The 15,057-nt window shown below is 54.7% G+C and overlaps 5 protein-coding genes across 5 annotated transcripts; 1 reads left to right on the forward strand and 4 right to left on the reverse strand.

Moving 5' to 3' along the window:
- Positions 1-441: 441 nt before the first annotated feature.
- Positions 442-3,570, forward strand: CDEST_09821 (Putative peptidase S8/S53 domain, Fn3-like domain, immunoglobulin-like protein). The gene is made up of 12 exons (XM_062925979.1): positions 442-581; positions 642-968; positions 1,034-1,097; positions 1,157-1,259; positions 1,327-1,384; positions 1,450-1,506; positions 1,617-2,446; positions 2,502-2,617; positions 2,680-2,776; positions 2,851-2,938; positions 2,997-3,244; positions 3,327-3,570. The coding sequence occupies exons 1-12, from the start codon at positions 459-461 to the stop codon at positions 3,421-3,423; spliced, it is 2,208 nt and encodes a 735-aa protein (XP_062782030.1). The 5' UTR covers positions 442-458; the 3' UTR covers positions 3,424-3,570.
- Positions 3,571-4,399: 829 nt separating this feature from the next.
- Positions 4,400-5,206, reverse strand: CDEST_09822 (uncharacterized protein; the record flags this gene model as incomplete). Its single annotated transcript, XM_062925980.1, has 2 exons — positions 4,856-5,206; positions 4,400-4,805 (listed from the first exon to the last, which is right to left on the reverse strand). The coding sequence occupies exons 1-2, from the start codon at positions 5,122-5,124 to the stop codon at positions 4,400-4,402; spliced, it is 675 nt and encodes a 224-aa protein (XP_062782031.1). The 5' UTR covers positions 5,125-5,206.
- A 1-nt stretch (position 5,207) lies between these two features.
- On the reverse strand, positions 5,208-7,890 carry CDEST_09823 (uncharacterized protein). The gene is made up of 6 exons (XM_062925981.1): positions 7,686-7,890; positions 7,588-7,611; positions 7,329-7,444; positions 6,812-7,248; positions 6,456-6,748; positions 5,208-6,383 (listed from the first exon to the last, which is right to left on the reverse strand). The coding sequence occupies exons 1-6, from the start codon at positions 7,821-7,823 to the stop codon at positions 6,036-6,038; spliced, it is 1,356 nt and encodes a 451-aa protein (XP_062782032.1). The 5' UTR covers positions 7,824-7,890; the 3' UTR covers positions 5,208-6,035.
- A 4,020-nt stretch (positions 7,891-11,910) lies between these two features.
- On the reverse strand, positions 11,911-12,366 carry CDEST_09824 (Putative Thioredoxin domain-containing protein; the record flags this gene model as incomplete). The annotated part of the gene is made up of 2 exons (XM_062925982.1): positions 11,911-12,082; positions 12,143-12,366. The coding sequence occupies 2 exons, from the start codon at positions 12,364-12,366 to the stop codon at positions 11,911-11,913; spliced, it is 396 nt and encodes a 131-aa protein (XP_062782033.1).
- A 337-nt stretch (positions 12,367-12,703) lies between these two features.
- Positions 12,704-14,830, reverse strand: CDEST_09825 (Putative sulfatase-modifying factor enzyme, C-type lectin; the record flags this gene model as incomplete). Its single annotated transcript, XM_062925983.1, has 1 exon — positions 12,704-14,830. The coding sequence occupies one exon, from the start codon at positions 14,828-14,830 to the stop codon at positions 12,704-12,706; it is 2,127 nt and encodes a 708-aa protein (XP_062782034.1).
- Positions 14,831-15,057: the final 227 nt, after the last annotated feature.

Consider the following 15,057-nt stretch of genomic DNA (forward strand, 5'->3'; position numbering starts at 1 on the left):
GAGATTAAAATGAACCCTTTCTTGCCCATGGGTGTGCGGACGCATCTCTTTTCGTGAGCGGAATCAAGGGAATTATGTTCCTATGCTGCCTCGGCGCGAAAGACTCGCACAGCAGTCGAGACCCGTCGTCCGGCTTCCCATCGGCGGTCATGGATCATGAACCCTGCTATCCAAGACACTAGAGCGCAGGCCCGCGATCGTCCTCCGAGCACAGCAGGTCACCCGCGTCGGTCTCAACATCACGCCTCCTGCGCGATTTAACCAGGGGAAAAGACCTCGGAAGATCCCAGAGTGGCATTGGAAACAAGTGGAATCGCGTGATGTCCCCCGGGCTCGCGTCTTGTTGGTTCAAATACCCAATGTCCCCCGCGCGGGCATCTGAGAACCCATCTTCTCCTTGTCTTTGAGCATCTTCAGCCAGTCCCCCCCCCCCCCCCCCCCCTCGGACGAACTTCAAGATGAGGACGTGGATCTTTACCATCGCGTACTCGCTGGCAACGACGGTTTTCGGTCAGCAAGAGGGCAACCCCGACGAGGCGGCGGTCCGTTTCGCCAAGAGCTACATCGTCGAATATGCCGCCGTGGGTTTCCGTAGTCCCTTTTTTATCTCGCTTCCATCCGCTGACTGTGTGATACCGCAGGGCACAATCAGCAAGAGGAGCTCACTCGCCTCGACGGACGGCGTCAAGGTGATCAAGAACTTCGACAGCGACGTCTTCAATGGCGCCAGTGTCGAGACCGCTGACCTGAACCTCGACGGCCTGCTTTCCCTCCCGGACGTCGTCGGCGTCTGGCCGAACAGCCCCGTGTATCTTGAGCCTTCCGCTCCTATCGACGCCAGCCTCCAGGCCGCCTCGCCCGTAGTCCACAGCGTCACGGGCGTGGGCAAGCTGCACGAACAAGGGATTTTCGGCAAGGGCGTCAAAGTCGGTGTTGTCGACACCGGTATCTGGTACGACCACGATGCTGTAAGTAGGCTATGTAGCGCCGACCGCATCTTGGACCCCGAAGTCATTGGCTGACAATTGGACAGCTTGGCGGAGGATTCGGAGAGGGCTTCAAGGTGGCCGGCGGATACGACTTCGTTGGAGACCAATGTGAGCTTCTCTCACACCCATGTATATGTCTTCGCCCTCAAGGCTCATTACCACCACAGATTGGCCTTCTATCGGTTACGAAAGGGAACCGGATTCTGATCCCTTGGACCTGCTGGGCCACGGTACCCACGTCGCCGGTATCGTCGCTGGAAAAGCAGATGAGTGGGTTTCCAGGGACACTTGCCGGACTAGAGAAAAAGATCTGTTGTTACTGACGCTTCATGTTTAGTTTCACCGGCGTTGCCCCCGAGGCGACCCTCTACGCCTACAAGGTTATGTCCAGACAGGTAAAGACGCCGCCGATGAGGGCATCCGCTTCTGGGGAGCACTGATTGCTGACCTCCATGCTCAGGGCTCGACAGATGCTGCAACTCTGATTGAATCTTTCCTCAAGGCATACGATGACGGCGTGAGTACCTTTCGCCCTCTTCCATGTCGCCGATGGCGCTTCCTTCTCCTGAGGCTGCCCAGTGTACATGTAACACTACTGCAAGCATCCATCTCTGACGCGGATCGAAGGTCGACATCATCACCTCCAGCATCGGTGGCTCCAGCGGTTGGGCCGAGGAAGCCTGGGCTGTAGTCGCGTCCAGACTCGTCGAGCAAGGAGTCGTGGTGACAATATCCGCCGCCAACTCCGGCTCGCAGGGCGCGTTCTACTCCAGCAGCGGCTCCTCCGGCAAGAACGTCCTCGCCGTCGCCTCGGCTGACGCACCCTCCGTTGACGCCGTCCGCGCATCCTCCTTCACGTCCTGGGGTCTCCTAAACGACCTCAGCGTGAAGCCGGACGTCACGGCCCCCGGCGGCTCCATATACAGCACGTATCTCGACAACGGCTGGACCACGATGAGCGGCACGTCCATGTCGTGTCCGTACGTCGCCGGCGTCGCGGCCCTCTATATAAGTGCTTTAGGCGGTCGCTCGGTGCACGGCAAGGGCTTCGCCTTGGCTCTTCACAAGCAGATCATTGCCAGTTCTCGTCCGCTCGGGTACCACGACTCCAGGTACTCCGATCTGTTTGCTCCTGTGCCTCAGGTTGGTAATGGCCTGGTGGATGCGGTCAAGTTGCTCCGTTCGAACACGACCTTGGACTTCAGGCCCATCGCCCTAAACGATACTCGCTACTTTAGCAGATACCACGACATCACCGTTAAGAACGGGGGGTCCGAGGATGTGACCTATCACCTTTCGGCGCAGGACGCATATGGCATCGAGACGTTGCTCCTGAACAGCAACACCCAAGACAAACAGGTGAAAACCCTCAGCCAGCTGGTCCCTCAAAAGTTGGCTGTGGAGGTCAGCCTGCCTCGCGATTTCACCCTCAAGCCCGGCGAGAGCAAGACCGTCTCGTAAGTCCACGTCGTATCTGTACGGGCTTGGTCTCCGTACTAATCCACGCCGCAGTGTCAACTTCAAGAACCCAGATTCTCTTGGATGGAACGCGGCAGTGCTCCCGCTGTACAGCGGTAGGATCATCGTGTCCGGTGACAATGGCGAAGAGCTCTCGGTACCGTATGCAGGTAAGCAAGCGGGTGTTGTTAGTAACACGCTACGAAAAACCTCTGACATTTAAGTGACATAGGCGTCGCAGGCGATTTGAGAAAAGAGCTGGCCCCTCTGTTTCGCAATGGTTTCCCTTATGTCGAAAGTGGTGCTCCGGCAGTCAGAGGCAAGACCTCGTAAGTTCAGCCTACATTCGAGACGACATCATGTTCCGTTGGTGGGCAAACTGACGACCTGTTCTCCCATTCAGGTTCACCTTTAACCTCACGCTTGAAGTCCAAGACTTTCCAAAGATTTTCCACAACATCCTCTGGGGCACGCGAGAACTCCGCTGGGATGTGAGCTTCTTCTCGCCTTCCCGGAAGACTTGGTTCCTCATGCTAATGACTTTCGCAGATCTTCGGAGCAGGGTGGAGCGAGAGACAATGGGTGTACCCACCGGTTGTCGGTGAGAATGGCTACGTTGGATCCGGTGCCTACTGGGTTGGATCCGGGCAGGCGCCGTTCTTCGACCCGAGCAGATGGGATCCGGAAGACACGCTGTCCTACCCAAAGATCAACCAGCCGAGAAGCAACTTCAACTTTGAGAACTGGTGGTTCGGCAAGTTGGCGAACGGCAGCCAGATTGCGGTTGGCAATTACACGTACGTTTGTCGTTGCATCCTTTCTCGAGGGCTCGAAAGTGTCGTTTTTCCATGAACCCAAACAGCTAATCGCCTTTCACAGACTGAGGTACGCTGCCTTGAAGCCCTTTGGTAACCCCGCGCACTCGGACAACTGGGCGACGTTTACCACGCCGATTGAGGTTCTGGGCCAGTATTAGGAGCTTCTCGCACTGGAACCCCGGTGCAAAACATATCACGATCCCTTGTGATCGGGCGGCATGTACCAATGGCAATAGGGAACATGGCGTTGGGGCCGTGCATGTAGTTTCGTTGGAATCGACCAGCTGCCCGCGAGGCAGACCGACGTCATGGGGCATACGGGTGTAAAGGGTGGGTGGGACCGGCGACATTGGCATGGATCGGATCCCTGTTGGATCGCCCTGTCCGGCGGCATCTTGTGTCCGGTCACTTATGGCCTTCCTCTTCCCGTCCATTAGGTATCGGTTACATTATTAGGACAATTGATGCTTCGCCCTTCTGAGAGGCAGTACCATATACACAGTATCATAATATGTGGCACCAACAATAGTCTTATCAGAGCCTGAAAAAACCCGGAATCTGCACGATTTTCACGCGGTCAAAATCTGTTTCGACAAGCCCCGGAACCTTTGGGAGTCTAACAGGTTTCTCAATTCTATCCTAGCGTAACTTTTACCAACCCATACCGCCATTTCAACTTTGCGAATGGGGTAGAAAGTCGCTTTATAGAACATACTTATGCTGTAGTCGTGCAGCCATCCACGATCTATCTGTTTGGTTGTTGGCTGACCTGCCTCAATGACTCGGCACCCCTTCGGTATGGCGCATAGAGAGTAAGCTGCCGCGTCAGTTTGGAGACTAGTCGAAAGATAGTTGTTCGTCAAGGAAGAGAACATGTTTTAGTTCTGTTCAGTATGCTGGGTCGATAAGTTTTCTTGTGTGTACTTCCAGCATCATCGTAAACGTTTATGCGTACGAGATTGCCAATCACCGAGTTGAGGCGATTCAAGATGATTAGGACAGCCAAGCCTGATATCTCGAAATTCCTTCCAATGGCCGCTGCCAGGAAAGTTTACCGCGGTTGCTCATGATCAATATCTTGGCTTGAGATTGGTCAAAACGGGTAATGGCTCATAACGTGGCGCTATCTTTTCTTTAATGGCCCCCCTTTCCCGCCTGTGTATCCAACGTAAATGGCATTTGCCCCATATAGCTACCATTCCAGTCTTCCACATGGAGCTCAGGGAATGAATTCGGTTCGATGTTGGAGTCAAAACAGGACCAGTTGTCGGTGTTGGGCTGTTGCAGTGGCAAATGGGTCGCCGTCTCCAGGGGTAGGTCCCCGTACGGAAGAGCCTTTTTCGCCTTGAGGTAGGCCTCGGCAATGCGATAGAGCGCCCGGTATAACTCGTATTGTCTTTTGCACGATTCCGCCAGTCCACTGAGCCGTTCGCTAATCTCGAGGGCGGTGCGGAGGAGGCCCAGGTCCTCTGTGTTTACGTTGCCGACACAATGGATAAATGTAATGATGTAGGGGGTGAACGATGAGAAGAGATGTGTCCTGCGAGTTGTTAGCATTGCACAGCGCAAAAGGTGTGTATGCGGACGGACCAGATTGAGTAACTAAAAGGTGACGCATAGCCACCAGAAGAGAATCGAGGATAGGCAGTAGTATGAGCCATCAGTTCTTTTCGGGCCGCCTCAAAGCACTGTGGCGTTATATCACTCGCCGAGTTGGACGAGCTTGCTCCCCGATGTGTCAAGGTAAGGATGGAGTAGTAGACGACGTCGATGGCGGCGAGGCTGAATTCGAACAAGTCTTGGCGGCATGCGTGGGCATAATCGATGTTCCGCCACACAACGTACCACTGCGACAACATGTTGGAGAGGCAGCCGACCACGGCCCTTCTTTCTTCGTCGCTGGCCCTCGATGCGGAGGGCGAATAAAGCTTCTCATAGATCCTCAACTGTATCCTGCTGAGCTCGATGAATGTTGTTGTTGTTGTATTTTACGCCATGGCGGCAAGAGCGCAACCGCCCTTGCGGCAGACCTCCCGAAGGGTATGTGGCGTGGAGAGCCGTAGGCCTATAACTACCACTAGATACAGTCCAAATCGTCCTCCAAGTCGTGCCTAGAGGCAACTATGTGTTCGAGCTGTCTCTGGGTGCCGCTGGCTTGCCCGAGACAGTGCTCTGGTCGTCCCTAAACCGCGATTCCGCCGGTATTTCCTCTCCTTCGACCCAGAGCCCGCAGGCTGCTGGTTTACACAACGTCCCAGTAGCCGTCCGAAGCATATCGTGATAGGTTATACCGCCACGAGGGAAACCACAAGGGGCGAAACCTCGTGAGGATAGGTTGTAGGGTTTGCTGTTAGGCTCTGTAACAAGCACAGCCGTGTATTACCGTGGCTATACACAGCAACCCTAGTGTCTGTTTGTCTTTTCGAGGGGGTCTTCGATCGTTTGAGGGGAAAAGGTGTTGAGGGAGCGAAGTCGAAAAGTCGATCGGTGGTGTTCAATTTGGGCCCGGAAGTGCCGCTTGCGCCGGGAATGAAGTTCGCCCGGCTCCTTCGGGAGGCTAGATGGAACCTCTGCTTCCTGCCCTACCAGGAAGACTTCATCTAGCCTGCGGAAGGCGATGTCAAGTCGGCGGCGGCTCGTTAGGTTGAATAATCGTCGGCTCGAATCGAGGGGAAAATGTGCGTTGTTAAGGGTTTGATTAGCGTATAGCTAATCTGCCCCAGCGCGCGGCGGCAAACCGCGGGAACTGGGGCCCCTCCTTAGCATGACACTAACAGCCCGTGCCAAGCCGGAGAGATGTTTCGTGGAGGTTGCTGAGCTCGATGAAGGCGCTGAACATCAAATCCCACGGCCGTCTATGTGGCCGCTGGGAGATCTCGAGCGGATCGACATCGACGTCCATGTCCTGGATGATGGGCGCCTTGCCCTGGGACAGCGTGAAGCCGCGGTCAACGAAGTAGATGTGCCAAAAGATCCGGCGGGCCCTGGGGGATTCGTGCGGCGGCATCGCGTCCAGCCTTGCTTTCCGGTTGTACCCCAACGCGAGCACATGTCTCGCGGCCGCCGACACGACGCCCCACTGCAGCGGCAAATCCTCATCTTGCTGAGCTCTCAAAGCCTTGCGTCACGTCGTCAGCGAACGCGTCATGAAAGGCGATGTGGCTCGGCGAGGCGGGAAGGGACAACGTACCGCGATAAACAATATGAGCGTGTGCTCGAACGTTGGCATCGCCATCACCTCGTACGTCTCAACGCCCGCCTTGAAGTTGGAGTCGCATAGCTTGTAGTATCGATCCGTTTCTTCGCGGTTGAACTCGGGGCGCGCCTCGAAATCGATGTCTTTCAAGAGGACTGAGAGGCACCCGTGAAGGAGAGTGATTTCCCCAATCGTCACTGGCTCGACCGAGAAATAGACTCTCCGGCAAAGATCCTCCACTTGCTTGCGGTTTTCGACAGCGTAAAATATGAACAGGACTGAGTGCTCTGTTTACAAAAAACCCTTAGCACCTGGGAACAGACGGCCGAGGCAAGTCATCGGGGCCTTACCTGTCACAGTTCGAAGAAGGCGGATCACAAAGTCGGACGGTGGTAGTTGCAATAAAGATTGGGGGCAGGCGTTCGGCCGGCGAGTCTTCCTTTTCGGCCTTTTGTCTGACCATTCGTCGTGTCTCTGATATATTCCCCGCAAAGCGGCTAGCTCTTCGACGACGCCAGGCGTCTGGGCGTCTTCGACTTTGAGCTCCTCTATCTGATTTGCGAGTAGGGTTTGTTGGTTAAACGACAAACTCCCTTCGTAGGAGACTGGTAGGTCATCCCATACGAACTGATGTAATGTCGAATCATCCTCGAGTGCCGGTAAGGTATTTGGCGTGGAAGATGGCGTCGTCGTCGTCCTAATGGTTTGCTGCTCGCCTTGGTTTCGGAGAGCTTCCTCGACGGCTTTTAGTCTCTCGTGCAATTGCTGGATGGTTGGGCCCGCTTGACTGGAGATATTTTGACTCCCATCAGCCCAGATCTCTAGTACTCATCACTCTCGCCAGTTGCTCAGATCGAGTAAGATTACCTGTCGGTTCTGTCCACGCTCTGCCGCTGGGATTGTGCGACGGACCTCCCTGCTGGACGGCAGGGTATCTTTGAAGTGATGCAGTTGGAACAGGGAAACTCTCGGTTACACCTTGTCTAACACTCGACTTGTTAATTCGGTGGATGTTCTCACGTATGATGCAACACTCGAACGATTTCCAAGACTCGGGCCGAAGCCCAGGACGGGCCCTCATGAAAGCCCACCATAGCAGGGGTTGTAGATCTAGGAATTCATATACCTTGCGGATCCGACAGTTGTGACACTGCAGTAGAGTTAAAATGGTCAGCGTCATCGAATCTATAGCGTCGGGGCCGGGTTCCGGGCGTTGAGACCTACTGCTCTTGGAATCACGCTTGTCTTCGGCGTGCGCGGCTCCGGGTCCATGATATCCCACCGCGGCCGAGAATATGTCGGAGCTCGCAAAAGACGTAAGACTATGCACACACACACGCACACACATACATACATACACATACGCGAACTGGAAGTACGTACGGTTGCGGATTTGTTTTGCCGAAGGGGCCTTTGAAGTCTTTTTTGTATTTCCCGAGCGCGGATCCCGTGGGATCTCGGGACGCACGGGGCTTGGCCGCGTTATATCCGCATTTGGCCTGGCTTGGAGGAGCGGAGCTCCCGACTACAAAAACCCTACTGGAACCCTCACCGATTGGTGGCAGCGAGACCAGGTTGGCCTGGCTCTCTGGCTGCCATTTGTCAGCCTGCCGCTCTACTCTGCACTCCCTACACGGATGTTCCGAAGAGGAGAATCCAGAAGACGCGCGCTGAGCGAACAGGATGGGCGATGTAGCGTCTTGGACAAGGTTCGCCGACCTCACGCTCATGAGACGACGTTCGCGACATCACGATCTACAGGGGGGGCTCACCGCTGCTTTAGACCAACAATCCACGTGTTGTAGAAGCGAACGTCGAGCACAGCCATCACCACCAACAGAGCAGCTCTGATGAATGAAACCGCTAATACCACGTGTAGTCCTGGGACGAATTCTGAAAGGTTGTAATCCCTCGGCTGCCAAAAAGCCTCAGTGCGGGATGCTAGACAGTAGGGCCTAGCCGCCGAGGTGCTACTGATCAGATTAGGCCAATGTGCTTTTTGATTGAGGGCCTGTATAGGCGAAAAGCTAAAGAGGCCATTTGGAGGGCGTTTAGGGCTTAATTAGCTGTAAGGCAAGGCCTGTAGTGACTCTAGTGGCCTACGTTAGTGCACTAGGCCCGGATAGAAGGGGTGCGGAGTGGAGGTGGGTTCAAAGGTGGAGATGGTGCTTTTGGAGTTGAAAAGGGGGGGCAGTTAAGATGATAACGGTAAGCGAGTCGACTAGAAATTACCGGACGCATTTCCTACAATCGTTGCGCCGAGTCTTCAGATACAGTGACATTTGAACTTTGGCTTTGCCTGAGAGATAGGCACGTTTCTGTGTCAATCAAAGAGTCGACCGCATCTACAGACCACGATTATCTAAGGGCAGAGCGTCGACCGCCTCGACTATTCCATCAAGTAGGACCTGAACATGCTCACTCTTTCAGTCGGTCAACAACACGAGCCAAGGCGTGGCGTAAATGAAGCCCAAAACATGACCGGATCCGAATGGCTTCTTGTTACGCTGGATCCTGCTGGGGGCCTGTGACCTGTTTCACGTCGACGCATTTTGACCGCTATGGTTGCGGACGCTTCACGCTTCCCAAAAGCAGGCCGCCTGCGTGGTCCAGTCTGGGTAAAACGCTCCGAGGTGCGTTGGCGGAGGACTTGAGCACGGCCACGGGAATGGGGAACGCGATCACCCGAGTCAAGAAGCCAACCGCGAGAGTGATTGATGCCTTGACTGATGAAGCAGCTGATGATATAAGCTGCACGAATTGGGCAATGTGGCGTACAAGGAAGGTGTCAAGGACGGAAACCGGGGTTCTCGGGTCGCGACGCCCGACACCTGATCCGGAAATAGTTGTTGTCTCTTGTTTGACAGGGTCCAAGTTTAAGCTTGTTGCACCAGCGAGTCAGTTCAACTTTGACTGTACAATGTACATCGCATCCGTTCTCTGTAGACAGTGACGTATGTGTTTGCCGCTTGGCATTCAGGGTTTTCCCTGAGATCTACAGAGTATTCGTACCATCATGAACAGAGTATCCGTACTGATGCACATTATCCGTACACGCATGTGAATTGATAACGGACACCCTGCCCCTCCCGTCCCTTAGTCCGAGAGTCCCGTGCGTTTGTGGGTTGTGCAGAGCAGAGATCGCTCCCTCGGAAGTAACATAGTCCCCCATCCAAACCAATCATTTAACCGAAACCGAGTGCTAAACTGAAGGCTAAGCATTTAACCACAGGGGAGCACTCAGTCATCTTAGTAACGCGCGGTACTCTCGGCATATCAGAGGGAGGGGAATCGTCGCTTTGTAATACAAAAGGTGACATAGGCGTGTCTAAATATCATTGCTGCTTGCTTGTTTCCACAAAATCCAATGGGTATCAAACTTGTTAATGATAGTCTTTCATGCATCAAGGTACGTGGCTAAGGCCAATCTTCTCGAGGTCGCACAAGTACACATCATGACAAAAGAAACGCAGTGGGGGAAAAAACCCACTGTCAAAACAGATTTCCACACACCGGCAGCCTCGAAAGTGTGTTTGCTCTGGACTATCTCCTTGACCACGAGCTTGCTCCAGCTCTGCTTTTCCTTAAGATTTGCTCTATCTATACTCGGCACTACAGAGTACCTGTTACACTGGAGCCCACGCTGTAACGACCCTGGAGGCCACTATCATATCAAGTGCCACAACAGTCTAAAACCCCTATGGATAGGGCAAAGCTAACAAGACGTGACAGGATTTTAAGTTTACGAATCTAATCTTTTTTAAGAAAGGTGTATAGTAATCACAGGTCTTCCTTCTATCCATCCCATCAATCGCGGCAAGGCCCCAATCTCCACTCTAAATTCCCCTTTTCTCTACACTACATCTACACACCTAAGGCCATTAAACTTTACCACTAAGACCGCTGAAGCTTTAGGCACCTAAAGCCTCAAGGGCCATTAAGAGACCTTGGCTGTAGTGATGTCTGGATTTAGGTAAGGTATCTTGACTTGATTTTATTGAATTTTCCCACATTTTGGGGTCTTGCTGCGGTTGAGGGGATAGGGTAGGGCTCTCTAGGGTGTTGTGGCAGCCTTCTCGCGGTCGATGGGATAATCGCACGTGCGGCCGGCACAGCGCAGGGATGGATGAAAACGCCCAGTAAAAGTCAAGCTGGGGAGTATCGGCGCCCGACGAGGGAGGAAGCAAGTTACCAAATGTGGGTTGTTCGCCGACCATGGAAAGTTAAAGACACGAGCTACGACCGGCCTAGTCCTTGCGAGAGAGGAGCTATCTGTCTAAGGACGGCATTCCAATTGGATGGCCGCTCTACAGGCCTTGATTGACCGACCGCATAGGTTTCCTAGGGATTATGGAAGAGCGGAATTGGTAAATAACAAACCAACCAACGTAAATCACAGTGCTACGGAGAGGAACCGAGCCGCCCTGATGGGGACCGGGGAAGGTGAGCTGGTGATTTGTGTCGGCTTGACGAGTCTGAGCCGGTGGGGGGGGGGGGGTTGGGGGGGGAGCCCCGGAACAGAGGCCGCGATGGTTGCCGAAGCGGTCTCTTGACGAGCCCCCACCCTACTGAGCACCGAACCCTGGCCGTCGTCGTTGTTGTTGAGAAAGAAAGAATCCAAAAAGGGGAACGCGGTGCCTACGCAGCCGGACATGCAAAATGTCCGTTGTTCCTCCGAGGCGCAAAATCACGCCCTCGTCGCGTTCCTCTTGTCAAACCATACGTCGTTGCATTTGCATACACACCAGTAGACACCCAGCTAGGACGCGTGGTCAATAGGTAGAGGTTATAGTGGGATGACTTAGCATCGGAAAATCCGGCCCCTTCCGTCGAGGTCATTGCGGATCTTGACTTCGACATCGGAGTCGAGTCGGCCTTGACGGTGGACGAGATGCGGATTCTCTCGAACGCCACGACACTTGACACACCGGCAAGTAGGACGCCGAATGGGGTGCTAGAAGCGTGGAGAAGATCATGCTAGTAGAGCAAGACGGCATGGTACCTCGGCAGGAATGTTAACTGGCTTGGAAATGATGAGGGGAGACTTTGACAGCGCGGGTGAAAGTTGACCAAGTTAGATAAAGAGACACGCGCACAACGTGAAGGGAGGACAAGGTCCTCAACAGACGATGTAGGCATAGGACGGCCGATGGATTGATGGCTGAATTCTTTCTTCCTCGCCCTTTTCTTGGAAAGAAATCGCACCTTGACTCCCCTTTCATAATCCTACCGCCGCCAGGCGACCAGCACAAACGATCCAGCGGAGCGAGATTGGCTTTGCTGGGCTTATGCGAAACGGTTCTAGCCAAACGGGAACGGCACGAAACCGGGGCGACAAACACGACAAAAAATGGCTGGACGACCGTCGCGGGCCGAAGAGAAATCGACAGGTGCGTGAAGATGCTTTATTCGGTGCGCCGAGAACAACACCCGAAGGCTCGCTCTACCCTTAGTTCTGCCGGTTAACAATAAGTTCCTTGAGGCGTCTCTCATCGAGAATCTCGGCTTCCACCAGCCGACCCGTCTCCCTAATCTCGCCGCCCAGACGCTGATACCGCACAAGAGTGGGCACGTTGTGGACATTCCACTTGGTTCGAAAGACGTTTGTAGGGACCTTCCACCTGTTCCGCCAGGTTAGCGAATTCCCATGGTCGAACGCGGGCTAGGTGCGAGGCACTCACTCCGGCCTCTGTCCAACTTCAACAAAGCCCATCTCTGGCGCGCCGTCCGCCGAGAAGGCGGCGTTAATGAGCGGCAGAGCCGCCCTCACGTCGGGACACCATGACTCTCCGGTGTCTGGATGGTTAGACGTGGTGAACGTGACGAAGAATGGCGCCGCTGCGTTCTCCGGCAGAGGTAGGGCATTTGCTGCCTCGGGTAGCGTGAAGCTTGAGTTGATGGGCATGATTGTCGTCTTGTGAGTTGAAGGATCAAGTGTGAGTCCGGGTTGTGGTTCACAGTAGTAGTGGACGATATGCACCGAACTCGCAAACCTTGAGTTGAATATCAAATCGAGCTTCTGGCAGCAACTGAAATGACGCGATTCAAACCCACTATGGTGTTCTCCGGCCGAAACCCCCGATGACCTCCGACACCGGCCCCCGGAGCATCTCGAAGTGGAGTCTCGACGGACACCAGCAATTTGCATGGTATTCGGCCGACAGGGCGATGTGTGACTTGAACGATATTCAGGCTACCATACTCCAAGAGCAATAGGTTTGTATTATCAGTTTCAAGCGATATCATGATGGGCTTTGTTCTACCTGAGCAACAACGATGCGGAACCCATTTCCACGCCAATATCCCGACGGTTCGAGACTGCCGCGATATGTACAGTTGGCCTTGACCTTTGGGCTTGAGAAACACCCTCCGCGCAGCACACGCCGAATCTTCTCAGTGGCATCCGGCGCTTCTCGCCCGTCATCTCGCCACGGGTACCGGAAGGATGGAGTGGCCATGTCCTCGCCCCAGAGCGTCGAGCACCATTCCCAGGCATGCCCCGCCATGTCGAGGCAGCCGTACGGCGAGCGGCCTTTGGGAAACAGACCGACGGCGCATGTCGTGTTGAAGCCTGTCGTTTCGCAGTTTGCCCCGTCACCATCCCAAGTCGTGCCCCAAGGGTAAATCAGCCCTTCGTTTCCGCCATCTTGTTGATCTCCCCTGGCTGCCCGCTCCCACTCTGGCTCTGTCGGAAGGCGTACCTGCTCGTGAGATCCAATCGTGCCGCTCGCTCGCCAACGGTGAGTCAACCAAGTGCAATACTCTCTTGCATCATGCCACGTGAGGTCTGTTGCTGGCGCATTCAATCGTTCGGGGTCTGCGCCATCCGGGCTGACCCAGTCGCGGGCCGTTTCCTGGGTGAAGGCCAAGTAATCTCTGACAACAACCGGGTATACGCCGATGCGAAAGCTATGCAAGGTGATGTTTTCCGGAGGCTGTGAGTTTGGATGACTGTGAGAGCCCATGGTAAAGCTTCCGGCGGGCACCTCTGCTAGCAGGGACAGATCTCGCGGGTCGCCAAGCCTGGAAAGGATGCGGCCAGCTTTCTCCCTCTGACTCGCTGGCAATGTTCCCTGTGTAACAATATCCAACATCAAGTTGGTGACCCTGTCTCGAAACTTCTCCGTTTCTCCGACAAGATCTGCCACGAGTAGGGCGCCTCGTTGACTATCGGCGGGCGAGCCGCCAAGAAGCCCCTCAACAAGGTCATCCGAGCGACCTGACGCGCTCAAACGAACCAAGCAACTTTTTATGACGAAGGTATGGGCTTGGGGATGTTGACGGAATAGCTCGACAGCAGTATCCACAGGTAGACCTGCAAGGTGCCGAGCCGCCAGTAGCTGTTGGACAACGCTGCAGGATACCGCCGGGTTGTCGACCGTCCCGGTTACGAAACGGTGATTCAAAGCTGCTAAACTTTGACCTTGGCTTATGTGGTTGTAGGCTTTTTCTGTGAGCGTTTGAGCGGCGCCTGGCAAGGCAATCGAAAGCCATGAATCGAGGAGTTCCTCGGCTCGGTCGCCGCGGTGTCGAGCTTGAAGCGCCAGCGCAAACAAGGCTGGGGTCTCTGTCGAAGATCCTGTAGCAATCATGGATTCAGACAACTCGGATCCGAGGTGTCTCAGAACGGCCTGTCGCCTATGAGTCTTCAACAGTGGCAGCAAGGCATGTCGAAGGACGTTAGTTGGCAGAACCGAATGGCTGAAGACATCTGCAGTCCCGAGTAAGAGCAACCTGTGTTTCTTGTGCTCCAAAAACGACGAGAATAGTGGTTGAAGGAGATCGAAGCTGGCGCCAGCCGCGTCGTCGTTCGTATCAATCACAACCATTAGGGCCAGGCCTTCCTTCGAGGCTGTGCTGATCAAAGCGGGAATCGTAACGCTGACCAGAGTCTGCAGCAAATGCGGGTTGTCCACCGTGAAATAGCAGGGCAGAAACCTCTCAGAACCCCATGCTTCCTCTCGTGTGTCGCCAAAGTCGTTGCGGACAAGTGGCCGGGCATGAACGAAACCCGAGGTCGCCAGGCGGAAGCAGAGGTGCTTCGCAAACGTTGTCTTGCCGCTGCCACCCGACCCCGTCAAGAGCAAGAGTTCATTGTCGCGGACCAGTTCCAAAGCAGAAAAGTAGACGGGAGGCTCGGGCTTGTCACCCGCGCTGCGCTTCCGTAAGCCTTTGGCGGCTTTGTCCTCGTGGGTAAAGCGTGCAAGAAGAGGGATGTAGCCACTGGCCAGGTCGACTGTTGTCCCATCCCGCAAGATTAACAGGGGCTCGTTGCCGAAGCTCTCGGCGGCTGCTCGCTGGCGCTGGAAGGTATCAAGTGTGATCGTGTCCATGGTGTTCTTGATAGAATCCGAGATGATGGTGTGCATTGCGCGATCGGCCGGCCTTAAATACCGACACACTACCCGACTGGTGGGTCCGGGATTCCCAGCACATAGTGGAGGGTCCGCATACGAGGGAAAGGTCTCTTGGTCTAGCCAAGTTGCCGTCTGGAGGGCGAGGCCAGGGTACCAATCGATTGTTCATCCTCGATTGTCTCTGGCCCTTATCTACGCTGTCACAGTCCGTTTCAAAGAGCCGAGTCTTCATCAAGGGG

The sequence above is a fragment of the Colletotrichum destructivum genome, chromosome 6 (genome assembly GCF_034447905.1).
Source record: "Colletotrichum destructivum chromosome 6, complete sequence".
NCBI classification, from domain to species: domain Eukaryota; kingdom Fungi; phylum Ascomycota; class Sordariomycetes; order Glomerellales; family Glomerellaceae; genus Colletotrichum; species Colletotrichum destructivum.

Excerpts from the sequence above, each read along its gene's own strand:
- CDEST_09821 (XM_062925979.1), top strand. The coding sequence starts at position 459 with ATGAGGACGTGGATCTTTACCATCGCGTACTCGCTGGCAACGACGGTT. Across the intron at positions 582-641 it reads ACATCGTCGAATATGCCGCC|GGCACAATCAGCAAGAGGAG; the intron begins GTGGGTTTCCGT and ends GTGATACCGCAG. Across the intron at positions 2,777-2,850 it reads GCAGTCAGAGGCAAGACCTC|GTTCACCTTTAACCTCACGC; the intron begins GTAAGTTCAGCC and ends TCTCCCATTCAG.
- CDEST_09823 (XM_062925981.1), bottom strand. The coding sequence starts at position 7,823 with ATGTGTATGTATGTATGTGTGTGCGTGTGTGTGTGCATAGTCTTACGT. Across the intron at positions 7,249-7,328 it reads AGCGTGGACAGAACCGACAG|TCAAGCGGGCCCAACCATCC; the intron begins GTAATCTTACTC and ends AAATATCTCCAG. Across the intron at positions 6,384-6,455 it reads CGCTCATATTGTTTATCGCG|GCTTTGAGAGCTCAGCAAGA; the intron begins GTACGTTGTCCC and ends ACGTGACGCAAG.